General features: G+C 42.6%; 1 protein-coding gene across 1 annotated transcript in view; it reads left to right on the top strand.

Moving 5' to 3' along the window:
• NUFIP1 (nuclear FMR1 interacting protein 1) overlaps positions 1-13109 on the top strand; it is a 36178-nt gene extending 23069 nt beyond the window's left edge. Inside the window, exons 6-10 of the mRNA XM_083168957.1 lie at positions 2301-2393; positions 5424-5656; positions 7139-7258; positions 7595-7836; positions 12005-13109. Of these exons, the coding sequence (XP_083025083.1) occupies positions 2301-2393; positions 5424-5656; positions 7139-7258; positions 7595-7836; positions 12005-12307 (991 nt within the window). The 3' untranslated portion in view covers positions 12308-13109. The remainder of the gene's footprint in view (positions 1-2300; positions 2394-5423; positions 5657-7138; positions 7259-7594; positions 7837-12004) is intronic.
• Positions 13110-24501: the final 11392 nt, after the last annotated feature.

The following is a 24501-nucleotide window of genomic DNA, read 5'->3' as shown; positions in this document are numbered from 1 at the left end:
CTCCCAGCCAAGTACTGCCCAGGTCAAACACTGTATAGCTTCCAAGGCTAAATGAGATTGGACACATTCCATGTTGTATGTGAACTGGGTTATCTAGTTGGCATTCTCTGGAATCACTAAAGAGTTCCCAAGAATTGAGAGCGCTGTACTGGAGCGGTTTCTTTACTCCTACCACTGGAAAAGGAAAGCAGTGGATCTGCTGACAGCATTAAATGTTACAATGCCCTGTTATCGAAATTGCCATTGTAGGATTTTCATTCTTTATGAATCATTGATGAGAGGTGTGTTACAGTAATGCTGTATGTGTTATCTGTGTATTCTCAATTCTGTTTATACAAGTGGATAATGTAGCATGAGAATGCTATCGGTGTCCGTTCTGGAATCAAAGTTGTTTGCCTTCCTGGGGAAATACACTGTGGTTTGTAGATTACATATCAAAATTGTGGGGAAAAGTATTAAATTCATGAAATGATACATTTGCCGCTTCCACTGATCTAGGCTAGTAAAAGTAGTATTTGTAACTGATTAATGTTACATGTTATTGATAACCAGCTGTAAATATAGTAAAAAGTAGGGTACTTGTTTAGTTTCCCTTCCGGGTATGGCGCTCACCAAACTATCTAAAATAAACAAAATTAACTCTATGCCAAAGTAGATAGTTCATACCCCTGCTATCCACGTTGGCATAGATTTTAGATAGTGTGGCGAGCCACCGAGCCCACAGCGTGGGCGAGCGAAGCGAGCCCCGCAAGGGGACTCAGACGCATGGCCGCTGCCACCGTGAAACAAAACTAGTACCAAAAGTAGACTTCATTATATTTCCTATTAACATTCCATACCCGCTATGAAAATGAAATACATGTTATATCTAAGAGGTCAATCGATGTGTTATGCCAGTGGTTTTGGAAGCATACAGTTATAGCGAATACCAAAACTTGCTGATGGAGGTTTGCTGTGCTGGTAGGGTCCTTAGAGCCAGTTATCTGTAGTGATGTCTGGCCTCCTGTTCATGGATGGTGAGCGGCGAGCTGCATGGAAGATGCGTTTTACCCATAAAGTCAGGCTTGATCAATTCCTATACCAGGAATTCTTATTAAATTTTTTCTTTTTAAATTCAAAATTTTGTGTTTAATTATAAAAGTGGTTAACCCCACGGCATGCTGAGCTGATTCAATTAGCATGGATTAACTTGCTTGTTTATGCCAGAGGCTGTATTGTAGCTTCAGAAATTCCATGATAAAAAAGGCACCATTGGTGATTACTGCTAGGGGAAAACAAATGCAGAATCCAGCACCCAGGACGGCAATATGTCGATCAACTATATACTTTGGGGTCACTTGGCTGGAATAGAGTTTTAAGCACTACAAAGCTGTAGTTGAAGTACAATGGAACTTGGGGGTTTTACTGCACCCTCTGAGCAAACGGGATATTTAAATTTTTCCTCAAGTTCTGTTATCTTTGGAACATAGTAAATATGGGGGTAGATATATGAAGCAGTGATACGGGAGAAGTGATAAAAGGCCTGGTACTTTATTACCAGCCAATCAGCTCCTGACTGTTAAGTAATAGGCTGGGTTTTAAAAGGGACAGTTAGGAGGGTTATGGTATACTAGATGTCTAGATATACAGTCATGTAGTCGACAGGGTCCAAAGGTTTTTTTATATGTCTAGGTCAACATGGACACCGTCTAAGGGGGGTATTCAATCTTCGGGTCACGGCAGACGAGCTTGCTCGCCTGCCGTGACCCAGTCCCGTTCTCGATCAGCTCGACCGAGAACATGCAGGCGGGATTCAATGTCCCGCCTGCAGCGGGACGAGAAGGGGGCGTGGCCGCGAGTTGCGGCCGGGAAGTGACGAGATGCAGCCGGCAGCTCGTCACTTCCCGGCTGTTCTCGGCAGAACGAGCCCGACAGCTAGAGATGTCGGGCTCATTCTGCCAGGAAACCCTGTTCAATGCTGTCGGGGAAGACAGCATTGAATAGGGCCCGTCGAGCATCTCCCCCACGGGAGATGCTCGACGGCGATTGAATATCCCCCTAAGTGTACCTTTTTTTAATGTTGACCTTTGGACCCTGTCGACCGTTTGACTGTCGACCTAGAGTCAATCTGTTATGAGTATGGATACCGTTAGGAGCTGATTGTCCAGTGATAAAGTACCGGGCACTTTATCACTTCTCCTCCCTTTATCACTGCTTCATATATCTCCCCCAGATTTCCATTGCACTACTGCTTCCAAGTAAAGTTCTATATATACTGCCACAGTCATTTCTTTAACTTTATTTTTTTTAATCCTTTTTAGAAACTTTCCAACACTACAAAACATAGCCAGGAAGCAACAGCTACATAAAGATAGAGAACAACGTGGAGAAGTGCTGAAAACAGCTCAGTTTAGGTTTGTATGACAATTTGTAGCCGTGCAGTCTCCATGTGCATTGCATCTTGGGGCATGAAAGTATGCACATCAGTCCTGCAGACACAAGTGACTTCTAGTTTACAGATACTGACAGTGAATTGTATTTATGCTTTCTTTTAGGTTTTTTATTTTTTTTCCGCCCCTTTCACTTCACTTTAGCTAGAGAATTTTGGAATATAACACAATTTTACCTAGAAGGTACATCCTACATGTGGATACATTTCAGTCTATGCACTGTTGGAATAGTGTGATTGTGTGACTGGCCTAGCTGGTTGCTGATTTGTAGCTTCTATTTTTATCAATACATATTTTTTAATATTAGTTACCTAGTTTGTGAGGTTGAAAAACCTCCAGTCCATAGAGTACAACCTATTTTTAAATGTATGCTATATTTTTCCCCATCTAAGACAATTATACCTAGTTCACAAAGCAAATGCCGGATCGCTTATGGAATTTGGACCCAGTTCTGGGCAATAAATCATGCCCTGTCAGCACAAGCCAGGTGCTGAAGTCTGGCGGGGAGGAGCAGTGGGGCGGCGGAGGAGGAGGAGGCAGCACTGACACTAATGCCTTCTCCATAGCAGTGAACGGGATCAACCCGGGTTTCCCATTCAGACTGCCTAGCAACCCGGTTCGGACCTGCGTAAAAGACTTCTTTTACCCCAAGTCGGGTTACTGGACCCAAGGTATTGAAAATGGCCCTTTCACACCACATGCTCACTCGGGTGGACTAGGCAAAATCCCGGGGTCCGCCCAGGATATTTGTCTGAAATGGGTATTATTGGTCAGGGCCATATTGTGGCCACAATCTATTTTTTAGTTTAAGGTTGTTATTTGTCTTTCCGGACATAATTATTGGTTGTAGCTCTGGATATATATATATTTTTTTCCTTTCCTTTAAAAATGTGTCTAAACCCTTTTCAAATATATTAATTGAATCAGCCATTACAACCTGTTGTAGAATCTGTTATAAAATGTGTTGAAAATAACTTTTTACTCTGGTATATTAAAATGATCATTGTTGAATGATATATGGATTTCCTTCTGAGTAAAGGCTGCCATACATCTACAGATCGATTGTCAGATTGGGCTGGTTGGAACAAAAACCTGGTAATGGATGAATGACCATTTTTGGCAGTTTTCCAGCATTTTAAAGCAAATGATCAACTGTCATTTGTTCTCATCCATTACCAGGATTTTGGGTACTTGTTTCCTAGCAGAGCACCCACATTTCCTACGTACGCTCAGTAGTTAATTTATTCACTGCACCCTGAGTGAAATCGCATTGCATGGCCCTTTTTTGTTGCGTGAGATGCGATCTCAGTAGTTAATATGGTAAAACACCTAAAACAACAGCACTCTCCACGTCACCCCGAAGCGTGGCGAGCGCTGCGGAACGCGTCCTCCGACCTTTTCATACTCCCAGTATCCACGCCGGCGTTGAGTTGATTTTATATAGTGTGGCGAGCCATCGAGCCCCGCGGAATACATGTAAAGTAATCCGGGTACCCTTGTGGGGCTCGCCACACTTCGGGCTCGGCGGCTCGCCACACTATATAAAGTCAACTCCACGCCAAGGTGGATATTGGGGGTATGAAAAGGTCGGAGGACGCATTCCGACACCCCTCGCGGGGCTTGCTACACTCGCCACGCTTCGGGCTCAGCGGCTCGCCACACTATATAAAATCAACTCCACGCCAACGTGGATAGTGGGGGTATGAAAAGGTCGGAGGACGCATTCCGCCACCCCTCGCGGGGCTTGCTGCGCTTGCCACGCTTTGGGGTGACGTGGAGAGTGGTGCTGTTTTAAGTGTTTTACCATATGAACTACTGAGATAGCATCTCACACGATGTGCTATGCGATTTCACTCAGGGTGCAGTGAATAAATTAACTACTGTGATTGCATCGCACACATCGCAAGGCACAAAAAGCCATGTGATGCGATGTGCGATGCGATTTCACTATCAGAATAGCCCACTAAGCAGATAGCTTAGTGGGCGCCCTGCTAGGAAACAAGTACCAGATTTTGTTCCAACCAGCCCAATCTGACAATCGATCTGTAGATGTATGGCCACCTTAAGTCATTCATGTCTGAGGTTACAAAAAAATGAGAATTGTCCTGCGAAAACAGCCATTCTCCAACACTGATATAAAACCTAGAATGATCTGATAAATGAAAACATACCCACTGATTGTATAAAGTAGCATTGACACTGACAAAAATGGCTGTGCCACATGGAAATGTCAAAAGATAAACAAAGCAGTGATGCTTTTAAACTTCTTGTCTTAAGCCCCTTTACATTCTCTTTAATGATATTGTCTGTGACCGGAAATGAGCGATATAGTGCATAAACCCTAAACTATATCGTTCACTGACGTCACCCAGCCCCCGCTTTATACAGGTCGTTGATACATAGCCAAAATTGACCCACATGTGCAGATGAGGAGGAGGGTGGGGGATGTCATTAATGATATTGTGCATATAAGCTAGATGAGCTTATAAGATATATCAGCTATATATTTTAAAGTCTCATCTAGTGTCTTATGGGGCTTTCGATTTTTAATGTAGTGATATAATCAAGCAGTGCCTTGCCATGGTTTTATTGTTTTGGGATCACACCCAATAACCCTGTATTCTGCGAAATAATACAATCTCAGTTGGTTCCACTAGAACCCTGAAAGATTGCATAGGCGGGATACATACTGCATCCCAGTCTTTGGTATACCGGCATCCCAATGGCAAAAATGCAGACAGGCTTTTAGGCACCTTAACCCCTAACAATAACCCTTCCTTCTAGCAGCCTAAGCCCCTCCCTTCTACAGTTGAACCTAACTCTCCCCACGTGTGCCGAATACACTTGTAGGTGCACACACACACACACCCTTTTCAAGCTTCGTTCAGTGACTTGAGTTTATCGGTCTGCTTATGTTATAATGTCAGGTGCTTCATAGTCACTTTGTCCTTATTAGATATGCACTGATCTGAGACTTTGCTTGTGTGTTTGCAGTAAAATGAAGGGAATGAGGAATGGTACAGAAGGCAGTTCCAAAAATAATAAAAGGAAAAATTACAAACACCAAAGGAACCTCAGAAACAAACTGAGGAAAAATGAGTCTGTGGGACAACCAGACTCTCTGGGAGCAGAAGGAAAAAATGCAGGTGCTCCCGAGAAAACACTGACCAGTCAGGTTAAAGAGAAGCCTGTGAACCCGTTAGATATACTGGCTGGAAGCGATCCAGGTAAGAGGGTTTCTTTAATTAGTGAAAATGTATCAAACCTGAGAGAAAGTATCAGCTAATCTGCTCCTAGCTGCCATGACACTTCTTCCTTCTAGCCAGTACTGCAAGTTTTTATACATTGGGCGGTATTCAATGTGAATACCGGCGACGTGCAGCGAATCCTGTTTAGGATTCGCTGCACATTCGCCACTGGTCGCCGCGTTCCGGAGCCTCGCCGGCTCCGGTATTCAACGAGTCAGGGGCTCGCTGCCCCTGACCGGCGAATATGAGCTCCTGCGGCGAACGCCACAGGGAGCCTGAGGACAGTGGCAGGCAGGGAGATGGAAGTCTCCCTGCCTGCCCCACAACGTTTGTGGGGGGGAGGTGGGCTCCCCGGGTGCCAGGCAGCACAGGCTGCCCCCCGGGGGTGCCAGCAGGGGACCGGGCATATTCACTACACCCGATCATGAATATGTAATGATCGGGTGAAGTGAATATATGAATATCTAATGAGCGGCTCGGCTCCGGCCCCCTGCTGGCTGGTCTGTGTAAAAAAAAATATATATATATATTATTTTGTTTAATTAAATATATATTCATGTGCTTACAGCACATGAATAAAAATAGCATGCCCCTCCTCAGAATAAAATTCCAGATTTTTTTACACCAATTGTAAAAAACAAAACACTTTATTTTAAAAGTTCACCTTCCACTTTACCATAAAAAGATAGCGATTGCTACTCGGTGAATCATGGCGAAAAAAACCTTGAAATGTATTCGCCATCTGGTCATTGAATAGGGTGATTCACCGTTTTAGTCAGAAATTCGCCTTACAGCACAAAATCGCCATAAAAACATGGCGAATCAGCCTCATTGAATACCGCCCATTATGTCCTCTGTAACTGTTATTGTGTTGCTTATATGGAAAATAAAGGGTCTAGGCTGCCTGTATGCAGAGTAATGCAAACACTTTTTATTTCATAGACATCGTAAGTGTGAACTTACAACAACCCTATTACTGATGGAAAAGACCTGCTATTACACGTATCCTACAAGTCCATCTGTGCACCCTGTATGAACTCTGGGTGTCAACAGAAAAGCTGCATGTAAACAGTCATGCACCTTCAGACACCTATGGACCTTCAGTGGTCGACCAAATGTATGTCGACTTTAATTTGGTCAACCCAATGTCACATACCCAAGGCTTCTTGTTTGATTGTTATCTGCATTCCATGGAATCTGCGGTCTTCAATTAGGTTTAAGGTTCTTCAATTAGTTATACATGCGCCTCCTCAGTTATACCGTGCTGTCACCAACTATTTTGAGCATGGGTACTATGGTTTAGTTTAGGTAGAAGTCCTTAACTCCTTTCTACAAAATGCTTTTTCTTGAGCTTGACCCCCTGGTACAGATGTGTACTCGCACGACTAGCCTCTCAAATATTGGATACTGTCTTACTGGCGGTATATACTGTGATGTATCGTCTGATTTCTTCCCTCCCAGAATCTGACAGTGGCGGAGAACAGAAGAACACCGGCGTAACTGTTATTCCAATTCAAGTAACGTCTGGCCTCAGCAGACTCATTGCCAGCTACGAATCTGACAGCGGCAGTGAACCTGAGGGTGAGTTGGCTTTTATGCCTACCAGCTAGAAAGAGTGGTGCCCTGCCATTAATTTACATGTCCCTGTCTTTTTCGCCTAAATGTAAATCTTATAAATGACTCTTCGGTGTCCCGATATATATTACAATTTAGCCTAGGAATTTGATTTTATTATATTTTCTCTTTCCATCACCCTGCATGCATTAGCTCCCTCTGCTGCAAGTTCTAGGCTACAAAATAGCAGTGTTTACAAAAAATTAAATGCTTTTTATTAGGTGGAACCGTTTTACAGTGTTTAGAAGAATAACCTGTTCAGTTATTCTAATCTACTTTATATTCAACCCTTTGACATTTCAGAACTTCCCATTAAGAAAGTAGCAAAGGTTTTAGAAGAAAATCGAAAGCTCCTTGAAAGCCCAGCACAGAACGTGGCCACTAATTCAGCAATTGTGAAGCCAGAACTGGCCACGGATGCTCCACGAAGAGACCCATCGGGGAGAGCAGTGCCTGGCTCTCGTGATAATCTCCAGAATAAAAATCACAGGAACATGGGGAAGAAACAGTTTAGTAGCAAGAGGCGACCTACCCTGCTGGAGATGGTAATGTGTTCTCTGCTCGTTCTACTACAATGCATGCATTCTTACAGCTGATCATGTCCGGCAGGTACTATAAGTGACATGATGCTGACTGGCCCTCTATCAGCACGTAAAATCCCTTATAAATGGATATATATGTGTACTGATTTGTAATATCTACAGTATCGGGCCTTGAGAACTAGGGACAGCCAAAGAATCTTTCCACACTGTGTTGTGGTTTTCTTTTTTCACCCATGTACTAATTGGGAAGCAACGGCTGCTATAAGTGCAAGATTGTCTTTCATCTTTGAGCTTTTATGTATGGTACTGTAGCATAAACACATTCTTCCATTAATTGAATGGAGTTCAGTGTAGTACTACATTATAAGGTACCATCATATCTTGTGCAGTAACATCAAATATCTTGAACTCCATAGACGTGCATGAAAAATTGCGATGTTGAGCCTAATTTACTAGGTCAATGATGGCTAACCTTGACACTCCAGCTGTTGCTGAACTACACATCCCAGCATGCCCTGCTACAATTTTACTATTTGGCCATGCTAAAACTGTTGCTGGGATGTGTAGTTAAACAACAGCTGGAGTGTCAAGGTTAGCCATCACTGCCCTATAGGTGGATATATAGGCAGCTGAAAATCGTGGCTACTTGAATCTGCCCCTAGAGCCGATATACCACAAGGTCCTCTGTCCTATTTAGGTTTCTAGTTTAATTGGTCCCCAGCACATTTGCACAGGGGACAGATTTCCTGCGCATGTGCAGACGCTAGGTGTGGGTGGGCACGGCAAACTGCGTGCTCGCCATCTTGCTTGCACCTGGGAGGGGCACAGCCAATGGGAACGCCTAAAGTTGAATGGGCGTTACCATGAAAACGCTGGGTGTTCCCATGGTAATGGCCCGATGGGGTGTTTGTGGCAGGCAGCTGACGTCAGCTGCCCGCCCGCTTCCCGCACAAGGCACTCAGAGATCGACCTGTGAGCGCTGGAGAAATCATTCGATGGTCGCCAACCATCTTTTAATTGGTCCTTAAATAGCTAATGGGGGGGGAACAATTATCTGTACAGCTTGTATGGTCATATGTGATGTAACTAATTACATCACATATGATAACTAATATAACTAATTACATACATATGTACAGATAAAGCTGTATCTTTTGCTTTTGGTTGGGTTATGCCTCTCCTGGTATTCCACCTGAGTTACCTGCTCGGACATTCAAGGATGACATTAAGCTTCATGTGAAGATAAATGCTCCCGGACCTTTTTGGCTTTCTGAAAAGTTGTGGAGCCTAAAATTCACACAAACCTAGATATGTGTACCCACTGCACAACATTTCTGGGACGAATATACTAATGTTTCTATACTGCTTTTACGGTACTCTTTACTTAGAAGGGCGCCCACGATTTTGATCGTGGGCATCGTAAGTAAAAAATCTCGGGCATTGAATGCACTAAAAAATCGGGTGCGATCAACCGACGAGATGCCCGAGATTTCCCATAGGGAACAATGTTAAATGTCTCAATTGACCCAATTTTCCTGTTCAATGCCTCAATTGACCCGATTTTTCCATAGGAAACAATGTTAAATGGGCCACAGAGGCCAAATAGGCACCCTGAAGTGTATAATGGCCACCCGAATTGTTAACGCCACCCCACGATCAACGTCAACCCGATGCGTGGCGAGCGCAGCGGTACGCGTCCTACGACCTTTTCATACCCCCACTATCCACGTCGGCGTGGAGTTGAGAATAGAAAGTGTGGCGAGCGCAGCGAGCCACCGAGCCCGAAGCGTGGCGAGCGCACGCGGACAGCTGTGAAGCCCGCGAGGGGACGCGGATACCTGTGAAGGTATCCGCGTCCCCTCGCGGGGCTCGCTGCGCTCGCCACGCTTCGGGTTGACGTTGATCGTGGGGTGGCATTAACAATTCGGGTGGCCATTATTCACTTCAGGGTGCCTATTTGGCCTCTGTGGCCCATTTAACATTGTTTCCTATGGAAAAATTGGGTCAATTGAGGCATTGAACAGGAAAATCGGGTCAATTGAGACATTTAACATTGTTCCCTATGGGAAATCTCGGGCATCTCGTCTGTCGCATCGCACCTGATTTTTTAGTGCATTCAATGCCCGAGATGGCCGAGATGGGCGCCCTTCTAAGTAAAGAGTACCGCTTTTACTGTACTGTATATAAAAAAAAAAATTATATATATATATCTATTTCCATATTTCCACTGGAGAAACCTGCACTCTGCTCTTAGGGGTAAAATTTCCCTGGTGCCATCAAAGAAGTAGAGGGTATATGTCAATGGGAGTTGCGGCACTCAGATTAAAGAAATAATCACGCTGTACAAACAAGTTTGATCAACGTTTCAATCTATTATGATTTTCGTCAGGATAAAATACATTACAGACAGTCAGCTTACCTTATACCCCAACACACCCACGTGCAAATGTTCAGACAGCGCTGGCCAGCTCCTGGCCTGGCGCTGAAGTGTAACGTCATTGAGTATCCACTCAATGCACGTCAAACAAGTGATTAAAAGTCATGGCAACAGTATAATGACATAACATCATAGCAACAAGACAAAACAGGGAAAGAACATCATAGCAATAGGAAGCAACATCTCGGTACACAATAACAAATAGCAAAGTATGCACAGCAGATATCAGTAAACCGTTATCTATAGTAAAAACAGATAGTAATGCATATAATTGCAAATAAACGGTAGACATACAAAAATGATGCACCTTAGAAATATAGATAAGGGGTTTGTGGCAACGAGATCCAGTGGTAAGCGAACCGACTGGTGCCTGCTCTAAGAGTATTAGAACATGGACAAAGAAAGGCTTTCGTTTAATCCTTTTGGTGCAATTACTTGAAGTCGGAAGATCCACTCGGCTTCACGTTTAAGTAACATAAGACCTCCTGATGGTCCTGATGACAAAACAATAAAGTTTTGAAACGTTGATCGAACCTCTGTGGCAGCATATCGTTTATTGTTTGACTGATCGTGAGTGCCGCACCTTCGTTTGTATATCACAGCAAGTCTCTGCAGTGAAGGCACCGATCGCTGAGAGGTACTGTTACTGGGAGTGCCGGACCGTCTTCTATATATATATATATATATATATATATATATATATATATATATATATATATATATATATATATATATATATATATATACAAGGTAAGTAGGTGCGGCACTCAGCTTTCTCATCCAAATAAAGAAATGACGACAGGACCAAGTCGACTTTTTGGACCATTTCTTTATTTGGATGAGAAAGCTGAGTGCCGCACCTACTTACCTTGTGAACATGCTTACTTGAAGCTGTGGGGCACCAGTGAAAGCTTCTAGTGCAACAGGAGTGCCGGTCCACCTGGATATATATATATATATATATATATATATATATATATATATATATATATATATATATATATATATATATATATATATATATATATATATATATATATATATATATATATATATATATATAATTATATAATATCTGGGCTCCCGTTTTTTCTTATGAGACCGCGTCCCCTCGCGGGGCTCGCCACGCTTCGGGCACGGTGGCTCGCTGCGCTCGCCACACTATATAAAATCAACTCCATGCGTAGTTGGATAGTAGGGGTATGAAAAAATGGGGTGCATTTAACATGGGAGTCCAGATAATACATAAGTACATATATATATATAAGTACATATATATATATATATATATATATATATATATATATATATATATATATGCAAAGAAGCAGACAGCGGGACTCTGGGAATTTTCAAAAACGTATATTAGTGCAAAAATAGCATACCAACGTTTCGGGGCATAAGGTACCCCTTTGTGAAGGTGAACAGTGCAGTAACCTTGACAAAGGGGTACCTTATGCCCCTAAACGTTGGTATGCTATTTTTGCACTAATATACGTTTTTGAAAATTCCCAGAGTGCCGCTTTCTGCTTCTTTGCCTACTCCTGCACAACTGTTCCAGAAGGCACCTGGGTCCCTGACCAGCTGGGGGAGTGCCAGGTCAACACACACCTTGATTGATAGTTAGATAGATAGATATATATTCTCTGTTACTTAATGGTTATTTTTGCAGTTGAGGTTTTCTTTGTTTGCGATTATAGCACTGAACAATAACTGTACAATATTTTCCCCTAGTTGCTAGCACAGGACGTACGACATGAGAGGAACGTGATCTTGCAGTGCGTCAGATACATTGTCCAAAATGACTTTTTTGACCGCCCAACGAACACCAAACAATGTGATAAAAGTGATTTTTCACCTGGAAATGGTGAAATTTTGATTACCAAAGAAATCAATCCTGAACAGGAACGTGGACGGGATGATGATGATACAACTAATCAAAAGGATGCTCCTTGTTCGTTCTTTAGGCCATTGGAGCCGCTGGATGATGAGATCTGGGAGACTAATGCTAGCTGTATTGAGACCTTTTGTGACTGATATGTTTTCTGGAAAGACTTTCTTCTTTTTTTTCTTTTTTTTTTTAAATGCCATTCACACTGCATTCAAAATGTGTTGTAATATGTAAACTGAGTACATATTATACCTTTTTTCTATATGATCACTGTTCTGATTTACATTAAGGCTTTTTCAGTTACTGTTAAAGCTTTGACTGACAACACTTTTTGTTAGATCATACCACTCAAACTTTATGTAATCACATTTCATCCCGATGTCAATTACTTCTAGAGAATAGTATCCTGTTCAGACCTGTGCCACTGGCCCTCCCTCACATGTGTGGCATATTTGCTAACTGGTCCGATTTACGTTTTTGTGATCTGTAAATATTTTGTGTGTGTCGAGCGTTAACTACTGTATGTTGTGTGTTGGCGTGAAGCTTGCTCAATAGAAGGGGTGGATCTTTCAGATTAGATGTGAGTACTGCAATCTGCAGCAGAAGGGTCTCTACCCAGCTGCTTTCTTGAAGTGGTCAAGTTCATTTTACAACCTCCCTATTCTAGAAAAGCCAGCAATGAATAATGCACAAAATAAACAGAATATATGCATTTTTTTTTTTTTATATCTAGAAAAATATATAAGTATGTGGCTTGTTTGTGTCACATTAATATAGTTCTCCAGAATGGAGTACAGAATATTCAATCAGCATCTTTTGCATGCTGTCTAATCTTTCCTCTAACCAAAGTACTGCTCAGTTGATTTCAGATTATTATTAAGATGAGAGCATTTTAGTCTCTGATGTATTGAGTTAACCTTTTGCTTATTAAAAAAGGTGCTCTTTAAATAGCGGTCTTCGGTTTTTGTTGTTTCTTATATAGCGCACACATATTCCACAGCGCTTTACAGAGAATATTTTCACATTCACAGTCCCTGTGGAGTTTACAATCTATATTCCCTAGCACATTTACGCACACAGATATTCTAGGGTTAATTTGTTGGTAGCCAATTAACCTACCAGTATATTTTTGGATTGTGGGAGGAAACCGGAGTACCCGGAGGTAACCCACGTAAGCACGGGGAGAATATACAAACTCTGCACAGTCAGGGCCATGGTGGGAATCGAACCGATGACCTCAGTGCTGTGAGGCAGTAATGCTAACCATTACACCAGCCGTAGACATTCTCATTGTGATGAAATCCAATATTACATCAATATTTTATACGTTCAGTAATGGATTGCATTTTTGTCAGTGAGTACTCCTTCCATCCTGTGTACTCTGAGGGTTACTCAGATGGCCAATGTTCATTCAGTGTTCTGATGTTGCAGCAGATCACATGTGCTGGCCCAAGGTGTAAATTTACATAACTCTTCCTAAGGATACATACGGATGACCGGCAGTCAGGATACAGATGCCAGTATCTCGAAGGAGGGAATCCTGACTGCGGTCGGGTAAATGGATAAGCGGGCTACATCAACTAAACAACAATAATTTCGAAATACAAAATAATAGCTCCACATATGTATTTGCATAGGTACTCAGGAGCTGGCTCTTGTGGTAAATTTAGCTAGATAACCGAGTAAAGCATATCATGTACAAAGATGAAGTATGGGTCCAGCTCCTAAAAAGCCCTTCTTGAGCTGCAGATGTGTTGCTGTTTGTTTTCTTTACCAACCCACTGTTGCTGCTTTAGTAATTGTCATCTTTCATGTTCTAATAAGCTCATCTGGACTCCAAATACCTACTGCCTTAGTAACAATGCACCGCCTGTCCTCCCACATTGGAGTACACTTAGCTGTACCCTGCACTATTTACTTGTATTGTACTGTCTTCAATGATCGTTCTCTGCTGCTCCTCTGCCCTAGTGGCGCCTTATCCAAACAGCCATACCAGCTGGGCTACACTGCCCCTTTCCCCTTTCCCTTACAGGGAATGCTGAGTTTTACTTATTTCAAATTGTTTTAAACTGCATTCGTTCAGTACTAAAATCGGTCCAGGCAAGTGACGGTTCTGTACAATCTCCTACTTACTGTCATCCACTCCGAAGCATAATACCTGCTATTCTATTTCCAGGATTTCAATGAGCATTGTAAGGAGGTGGACAGTACTTTAGATTGCAGGCACATGTATTATGTTTTCAGGATGTGCTGAACCTAAGCATCCTATCCAAGAAGAATGTTGCTTAAAGCAGTAAAGGTAGAATAGTATATGGAAATACACACAGTGGCATTTATGAATGGCAAGATCCTAAGGCTCAAGGCGCCTGGATTACATCTAGAACATGATCAGTAGAATATTATTGCACATGGCAGTTCTGTGCTTTTAAATGTCACCATTGTATTTTTATATATGTTTGGTACTGATTCTAGTGACCTTTATCAGAGAACGGTCTATAGCAGGGGTGGCCAAACCTGTCCTCAAGATCTAACAACGGTGCATGTTTTCCAGTCATCCTGTGGATCTATAGTAGGAATGAATGCAGCAGGTTTGAAAATGTGACCGTTAGTATTAACTACAGCTGTGCACCAGCTAGGTGATCTGGAAAACATGGACCGTTTGGTAGATCTCGAGGACTGGTTTGGCCACCCCTGGTCTATGGGAACTACAGTTTCTTTATTTTAATAAATTAGCAGCCATTCAAAGTGTTTACCGTCTGCGTTCAGCCTCGATTCTTTTTACTCGGACTTTGCATTTTAATATTTGGAAATGTTATCAAAAAAAGTTAATTAAGAAAAAAAAACCTTACTAATAGGATAAAACATTTGGTACTTATATACAATAATTTCTAAATTTCTTTATGCATAATTTATACCATAGGGTACCAAATGAAGAAGCAGTGTACAGTATATGGAATCCTTTTATATCTGCGGTTCTCAAACTGTGGGTCCTGACCATCTCAGCATGGGGCCGCGACTCCATGTTGCAGACCATCAGGCTGATGACTTTTTTAATCTCAGTCAGTGATTCAAGGAGTCTGAAAAATCAGTTGAATTGTCTGTTACTTCAGGCTCCGCCCATCATTTTATGTCTCCACAATGCTGCCATGTGTGTGGTGTCTGCTGACTACACGTGTGATGTGATGACCTTCTGCAGGGGTCCTGTAATTTTTATTTTTATTGTCTGATGGGGTCCCAGAGCAAAATAGTTTGAGGACCCCTGCTTTATAATCTCCTTATATTGTGAAGTATTGCATTATAACTACAGTGGACGCCAAAATTGTGGAAACCTGGAAAAAATGTGTTTTTAGGGTATAGTTGCATGAGTACTGCTTTATTTATTTTTTAAATATGCTGTGATGGTACATATCACTGGAAATGTAATTGTGTGCACAATATAGTGCAGTTCACTGCAATGAATACTCTTTATTTTATAAAATGGTATAGCTAAATAAATGGACATTTCTTCACCTCAAAACTGATCAATAGGAGCAATTGTTGTAAGGGCCAATCAGGTGTTGCAACGTCACAACATGGATCCAATAAGGGGTTAGCATGATTAAGCTTACAAAAAAAGGGAACACTTAAATAACACAATGTAATTACAAGTCAATCACACTTTTCTAAAAATCAAACTGTCCACTTAGGAAGCAACACTGATTGACAATTAATTTTGCATGCTGTTGTGCAAATGGAATAGACAGGTGGAAATTATAGGCAATTAGCAAGACACCCCAAATAAAGGAGTTGTTCTGCAGGTGGTGACCACAGACCACTTCTCAGCTCCTATGCTTTCTGGCTGAAGTTTTGATCACTTTTGAAAGCTGGCGGTGCTTTCACTCTAGTGGTAGCATGAGACGGAGTTTACAACCCACACAAGTGGCTCAGGTAGTGCAGCTCATCCAGGATGGCACATCAATGTGAGCTGTGGTAAGAAGGTTTGCTGTGTCTGTCAGCGTAGTGTCCAGAGCGGGTCAGGATTCCGACAGTCATTACTCCAACATCTGAATCCCGACTGCTCCCTCGTGGGGGTCCACGACCACCATAGAGGGAGAATAAAATAGGTGGCGCTACCCCCGCTGTGCATTCGGGATTCCGACGTCTGACTAATGACTGTCGGAATCCCGACCATCAGGGATTTATACCACACCCGTCCAGAGCATAGAGGAGCTACAGGATACAGGCCAGAATATCAGGAGGCCGTAGGAGGGCAACAACCCAGCAGCAGGACCACTACCTCTGCCTTTGGATTGGCACATTTGCCACTGGTGCCCTGTGCTCTTCACAGATGAAAGCAGGTTCACACTGAGCATGTGGCAGAGTCTGGAGATGCCAAGGAGAACGTTCTGCTGCCTGCTACATCCTCCAGCATGGCCGGTTTGGCAGTGGGTCAGTAATGGTGTGGGGTGGCATTTCTTTGGGGGGGGGCCTCCCAGCCCTCCGTGTGCTCACCAGAGGTAGCCTGACTGCCATTAGGTACCGAGATGAGATCCTCAGACCCCTTGTGATACCATATGCTGGTGAGGTTGGCCCTGGGTTCCTCCTAATGCAAGACAATGCTAGACCTCATGTGGCTGGATTGTGTCAGCAGTTCCTGCAAGATGAAGGCATCGATGCTATGGACTGGCCCGCCCGTTCCCCAGACCTCAATTTAATTCAATTGAGCACATCTGTCTCGCTCCATCCACCAACTGCCCAACAGACTTTCCAGAGGTTGGTGGATGCTTTAGTCCAGGTCTGGGAGGAGATCCCTCAGGAGACCTTCCGCCACCTCATCAGGAGCATGCCCAGGCATTGTAGGGAGGTCATACAGGCACGTGGAGGCCACACACACTACTGAGCATCATTTTGACTTGCTTTAAGGGTAATACATCAAAGTTGGGTCCGCCTGCAGTGCGTTTTTCCACTTTAATTTTGGTTGACTCCAGATCCAGACCTACATGCGTTAATAAATTTGATTTCCATTGATAATTTTTGTGTGATTTTGTTGTCAGCACATTCAACTATGTAAAGAACAAAGTATTTAATAAGAATATTTCATTGATTCAGATCTAGGATTTGTTATGTTGGTGTTCCCTTTATTGTTTTGAGCAGTGTATATTGCAGTAGCAAGAGTAACCAGATCTTTACTATTAGCAAAACACTTCGGCAGTGGAGGTGGGTTTCCATATGGGAATACAGAAGCAGTGTGACTATGGTATTGGATAGTAAAACCTGTGAGAAAGGAGCTTTTGTATTTGAGTACTGACAAATGAATATTGACTTACTCATTTCAGCAGTTGCAGAGGTGTACTGTGGTGTATTTAAACAGATATAAGTTGTATTTCAAAGCTTGAGGATGTGATAGGAATGCATTACACTACATTGGTATTGGGGTACATGTACAGAACCCTAATAATATATGCTTATCACACAGTGTAGACTTATTTGTTAACTATCATAGGTATGCTTCCAGTTTTTTTTCATGTTGTCAAGTCTATAAAAAGCTTGCCTGATTATGCATGTTTCCATAGCATCAGGTGATGTCTCCTTCATCTGAGTCATGATTCAGTAAAATAAAAAAACCACTATGCACCCCCATTCCTTCTGTAGTGTGTTTAGGCTAGCTGTGTTGGCGAATCAAGGAAAAGGTAATCCTGCAGGCCGTGTTTGTCATAAGAAGGAACAAACTCTGGAAAAGACCACAAAGTACTGAAAGCTTCCACCTTCTCATTGATATAGCTATTGCTGTTTTTAATGAGAACTACAACAGCTCATCAGCCTTGGAGACATCATAGTATAGCTCTGCTGTACATCTTATGTTGGGCAGTACTTTATGTATTTAATGTATTTTGTGGAGAAGCCAACCCATACCACCTAATTCCCATTTCATTAGATAAGAGCTTTGTCTTCCCAGCAAAAAAGTAGATCGGACATATTGTCATAAATAATGTGTTTTTACTTTTCCTGATTTGTCTGATGCCTGACATTAGATTCTACAGTGATGAGCACAACTACTACAGCAATCATTTATTTCTATGGCTCTTTTCTAACCGCATTAGTTTTGTGGCATTTGAGGCTAGGTGTATGAGGACACATCTGTAGATGTGCAGTGAGAGCACACGTTTTTTGCTCCTCCTCACCAATGGCTTTCACTTCCACAACAGGAGGAGAACCGGCAAGGTGAGCACTGCTCTCATAGGTATTACAGCCAGGCTGTGGTGACCTGGCATATGCCAAGTCTAATATATGCTTCCAGCTGTTGGCATATACAGTGTTTTATCATTCTTGTTCAAGTCTTTTATTTGTTGTTATTTTTAAGGTGGAGCAGTATTACAGAATAGAACATACTTTGAATGTATAGACTTTGTTTGTAATATCCCAGAATCCATAGCCTTTACTTTCTTGGCAGTATCCAAGTATGATACATTCCATTGACTTGTGATCCAGCTTAAGTCTTTTTTTTTTCTCCCCTTTGGGTATAGGAACATATGTTTTGCATCCAAAAGCTAATCATGATTGATGCTTGGCTTGCTTACAGTCTATGCTTCTAGAGATATTTTGCCTTTTACAGCGATTGTGTACGCGATTCATTAAGTATTCCGCTGTAGACATTGCTTTTGCACAAAAACTGTATTTTTAGGCCCAAGTCACTCTTCACAACAGTGCTGTTGACACACTCGCTAATGATGGGCACACACTGTCCGATCTGCATGAACGATATTTATAACAATATCGTTAATGTTATCATTGTGCATATCGTTCAGTGTGTACCCTGTTACCAATGTGCGCTCCCACGGATCAGTAACTATATGCCAGATCGTCTGAACATGCAGTCCAATCTGCCGATATTGTCAGTAACTGCATGTTTGGAGGGGTCCTGGTGACTGTACTGAGCATTATCATTAACACTATCGTTCAGTGTTTACCCACAGATCGGCCATTTTGAGGCACCATTGAGGATTTTAAAGATATCGGAGTTGTCGCATATCATACAGTGTGTAAGAACCATTAGTGTATATGTAGCTTAACCTTTGCAGTCCAAATTTTTTTTTTTCAATTCAAACTGGTTTAAATGAATTGTAATATATATATTTTTTTATTTAAAAATGGCCTACATCAGGCATGTCCAAACTATGGCCCTCCAGCTGTCCCATCATGCCTTGCCACAGTTTTGCTATAAGGGAATGTTAAAACTATGGCAAGGCCTGCTGGGATGTGTAGTTTCAGAACAGCTAGCGGGCCAAAGTTTGGACATGCCTGGTCTATGTTAAATGATGAACAATGTAAATGTTCTTATTTTAAAGTGGCTCAACATTGGATTTCCTACTAGGCTTAGGTATGTTGAGCCTGACTAGACATTGGACCTGAAAGGGTTAAGATCACATTTGGCAACTGAATCTCTTGACAATGTATACATTTTTATAGGTTCACTTGCATTAATGAGCAACTTTACAGGTCTATGTAAAGAAGCTAAGGGTATACATCAAAATAGTTGATTATAGATTTTTTTAATTATGATATATTTTACTATAGCCTATAAGCTTTTACTTGCAGTATGTGTATTGTGAGATCTTGGCTCCAAGATACAGGTAGGCCCAAATGAAGTAGGTTGCAGCAAGACAGGGTTTATTAATAAACAAATTAACATCTGTCAGTCGGAGTACTGCAAGGCTCAGTCTTCGGTCCTCTGCTTTTTTCAATCTATACTTTCTCTCTTGGCAAACTAATCAGCTCTTTTGGATTTCAGTATATCTTATATGCGGATGATACTCAAATCTATCTATCAACCCCAGAGTTGTCACCAGTGGTTTTGGGCTGAGTCTCTGAATGTCTCTCTGAAATCTCATCTTGGATGTCTTCCCTCCATCTCAAACTCAATATTTCCAAAACAGAATTACTTATATTCCCACCAGCTAAGAACAGTTACCATCCTGATATCGCCATCACTGTTGATAACTCGACAATCTACCCTACCCCACTGTAACTTGGTGGGACTGCTGTGCCTGTCCTTGAGTTTCCCTCCTATATCCCTATTAATTGTAAGCTTGCAGCAGGGCCGTCTGTTGTTACCCAGTTTGTTTTATCACTGTCTACTATTGTAAAGCGCAATGGAATCTGCTGCGCTATATAAGAAACTATAAATAATAAACAGGAGGCTCATCAGCAGCACATAAAGTTCAAAACAGGCTTTTCTTCAGCAGTAATTGGTAAACTTAGTTCCATTCAATTTGAACACAAAAGTCACTGCAATTTTAGCTTCAGAACAGGCAGGCATAGACCAAGGCACTCACCCTGTCTCTGTATTGACAGGTCCCAGACAGACTCTAGCAACACCAGCTCTCTCTAGTCTGCTTTCTTCAATACATACAATACCCACACTACTCACAGGCAGTTTCCCCTTTTCATCATTTTCAGAACTGTACCCAGCGGCGTAACTATAGCACCGCAGGCCCCCCCCCCCCCCAATCCCCCGCAGACTTGCCTATCTCGCTGGTCCCGGCGGCTCCGTTCTTCTGCTGAGGACCACCACAAAATGGCCGCCCCCATATAGCACAGAGTTCTCTGAAACTGTCTGCTGTATGGGGGCGGCCATTTTGTGGTGGTCCTCAGCAGAAGAACGGAGCCGCCGGGACCAGCGCGATAGGTAAGGCTGCGGGGGATTGGGGGGGGGGGGGGGGGGCAAAACTTAGCTGCGCCACTGACTGTACCTGATCTCCCAGTTCAGGAGATGATTAATCTGGTGTGCAGTATGGGAATGGCCTAGTACCAAACCCCTACAACCGTACCAACCATTTCAAACCGGTCTGGGATTTACACCAGTGGCGTAACTATAAATATTGCTCCCCCCTGCTAAAAAAAATTGTGGCGCCCCCCCCCCTCCCCCCACACACAAATATATATATATATATTTTGCCAGGATGCATGCACTCACTAAGAGAGTGGAGAGAGACAAAAGGACAACAGAAAGAGAAAAGACATGGGAGAGCGGGACAGCAGAAAGAGCGGAGAGAGAGAGAGAGGACAGCAGAGAGAGGACAGTGGAGAGAGAGATAAGGACAGCCGAGAGAGAGATAAAGACAGCCGAGAGAGAGATAAAGACAGCCGAGAGAGAGATAAAGACAGCCGAGAGAGAGATAAAGACAGCAGAGAGAGATGAGGACATCAGAGAGAGATAAAGACAGCAGAGAGAGAGATAAATACAGCAGAGAGAGAGAAAGACAGCAGAGATAAAGACAGCAGAGAGAGAGATAAGGACAGCAGAGAGAGATAAGGACAGCAGAGAGAGATAAAGACAGCAGAGAGATATAAGGACAGCAGAGAGAGATATAAGGACAGCAATCATCATTTAGACAATCAGTGTACCGTAAAGGCAGCGGCCATTGTCCAGTGGAGGCTGCAGTGGGAAGCAGGGCATCACATTAGGGAGTGCAGGGCAGCAGCGATGGTGGGTAATGTGGACGGTGGAGGCATCAGCGGTGGGTTACACGGAGGCTGCAGCGGCAGGTCCAGAGCTGGGGAGCGGGCGAGCAGACCTTCCGGCGCCCTCCCTACGCCCCTGCTCCTGTGCCCCCTTCTCCTTCAGCAAGTGGCTGTGGGTCCCGGCTGCATCTTCTCCTGCCTCCTGTACTCTGCCGGCTCGGCATGTGACGTGCTGGCATCACACCGCGCTCTCCCCCGCCCTGCGCTGTACTGACTCAGGAGGAGTACAGCGCAGGGCGGGGGAGAGCATGGTGTGACGCCAGCACGTCACATCGTGAGCCGGCCAGAGCATTGATATGGGTGGGCTGAGCCAGCCACCAGCTGACTCGACGGGCGGTGGGTGCGCAAGATTTTCCGTTAAAGAAAGTGCTGGATGCCGGCGCCCACACAGACAGCGCTGCCACTCGCTCCCCCAAGCGGTGGCGGTGGCTGCCTTAGTGTAGTTACGCCCCTGATTTACACCATCAGCACATACCTGCCATCAAGCAATTTTCCTACAGTGTGTATATATAATGTGTTTCTCTTGTTCTTAGAAAATTTACAATTTATTTGAGTGCTAAGTGAATTTTGTCAAAAATAGATGCCAAGCAAACATTTTTATTCATCACAGTAACCTGTAATATTTACCTTTTTAGTTAAGAAATATAATCTTTTTTTACACAACATTTTTTTATTTGAATTTATATAGCAAAAATGAGCAACACTGGCATTTTTTGCAGATATTTTGCACATCTTTCACAAATGCTGGCACTCAAAGGGTTAATCTAGTAATATGGTTGTATGATCACAAGATTACTGATTAATAGACTTGTTTGGCACCAATCTCCCATAACTGAATGCATAATTTCCTTACAATAACAAGCAACATGTTGAAAAAACAGTAGGTTGTAATTTGGAGATTTTTCTCAGAATCAAATATTTTCTGTTACTAATAAAAACAAATAGTTTTATGGTGTGTACACACGGTGAGATTCCCTTGCTATTCGAGTGCTAAGCAATCTCTGCTATCTCTGTACTTTTTACATACAATTCATACAATCTGCATTACATTTGCACTATATAGTCATTGCTGCCCTGTCTATCTGGGTTTCGATTTGTGATGTCACGGGAGCGCGCATCGGGATCACAAGGTAAAAAACCTGTGCAATCTGCATGCAATCCCGATGCGATTTTGACTATATAGTCAAAATCTCATGCTGATTGTACCAGTGTGTACACAGCATAACATAGATTTATGTTATAATCTTGGGTCATTGTCGCATAACTAATCTATGCAGAATATGCATCATTGTTCTATGATTCATAAAGATGCGTGGCCATTTTTTATAAAAATATAAAAGGAGCATAATAGCAAATTTTAAGGAAAAAAATGTGCTATTTTAACTGCACTAATCTGATGTGATCTGAGTTGTGGCTCAATCACGCCATCTAATGGACAGTCTGCATCCATACAGTAAAGCACAATTAAATTTAATTTTAAAGACCAGTGGAAAACAATTATATAGCCTTTGATGTACAGAGGAGAAAGAAAGAGAAAAAGCAGAAAGTATATAATAAGCAAATGTTGAAGCAATTGTGACTATTACATTATTATTTAAAAAAAAAAAAATTTGGGGGGGGGGGGGGTGTTGTTGGGGCTTAGCGGAGGATCAAAATTACTGAGAATTTATAGAAATCACTGAATTGATATTATTATAGTGGAATCAGGAAATGAAAGTAAAGCCCCATACACATGAGAAGATTTGAAATACAAAAGATATTGGTGAACAATTTCCCTTGAGCTGATCATAAAATGTATTGTGCATACACACTGAATGATTTTATGAAGACAAAAGATATTGGCTAAAATCTAGGGTGTGAGGTAAGAGTGGGTGAGTGTGGTGACAGTGGGAGTATTGTGACTGCGGTCAGGGGGGGAGACAGGGACGTGCGGTGAGGTAAATGGCTCATGAGTCCCTGGCAAGTACCAGAGCCAGATTTGCACACAATATATGAGCCCAGGGGTACATGCCGGCATTATACACATGTGCAGCAGTGTACACTGCTGGAGATTCACTGAGATGTGAAGAAAAGGTAGCCAGGTGAGGCACTGCCTCACATGCCATAGACTTTTAACTCCAGCGTTTTGACAATAAAAATGATTAGAATAATAAAAATAAGAATTTTTGAAATAAATTTTTTGTATTTTTTACATAATTTATCAATTCAAAACGCCGTCATATATGCTAGTATGACAGGAAAGGCTGTGCCTCACCCCACCGCATGCCACTGGGGGGTGATGAGGATTTGGGGTGACAAGGGGGATCAAAAGTGGGTGTTGTGGGGTAACTGTGGAAAGAGGGGGAGGGGTGAGAGGGTGTAAGGCAGTGGTTCCCAAACTTTTTGAATCACGGCACCCTACAGTATAAGAATATTTTTCACGGCACCCCTAGGCCAATAGTTTGTTACTGAGAATTTCAGAAAAAAAATATTAAATTAAACAAGTGATTAAATTGTATCCTTAGGTCCATTTATGTGGTGAGGAACATGATTCACTTCTGTTTACCCACATATTTTATAATTGGAAGCCACAAGCACTGATTTTACCTATTTCATTGACCATAAATAATTTGTATTGGTTCTGGACCACCAACCTGAGGCACCCCTGCAAGTGCTCCAGGGCACCCCAGGGAGCCTAGGCACACAGTTTGGGAACCACTGGTGTAAGGTGAAGAGAGTGAGTTGATGAGGTGATGGGGAAAAGGAGAGGCTAGGGAGAGGAGGCAGGTCCCATTTTGCCACACACGGCTCTCCTGCAGCTTACTCTCTTTCTTCCCGGCACCCCTGTGAGTCTCCACCT

Source organism: Crinia signifera, chromosome 2, assembly GCF_055691185.1.
Source record: "Crinia signifera chromosome 2, ASM5569118v1, whole genome shotgun sequence".
Classification (NCBI taxonomy): domain Eukaryota; kingdom Metazoa; phylum Chordata; class Amphibia; order Anura; family Myobatrachidae; genus Crinia; species Crinia signifera.
This window is presented reverse-complemented; position numbering and strand designations above follow the sequence as displayed.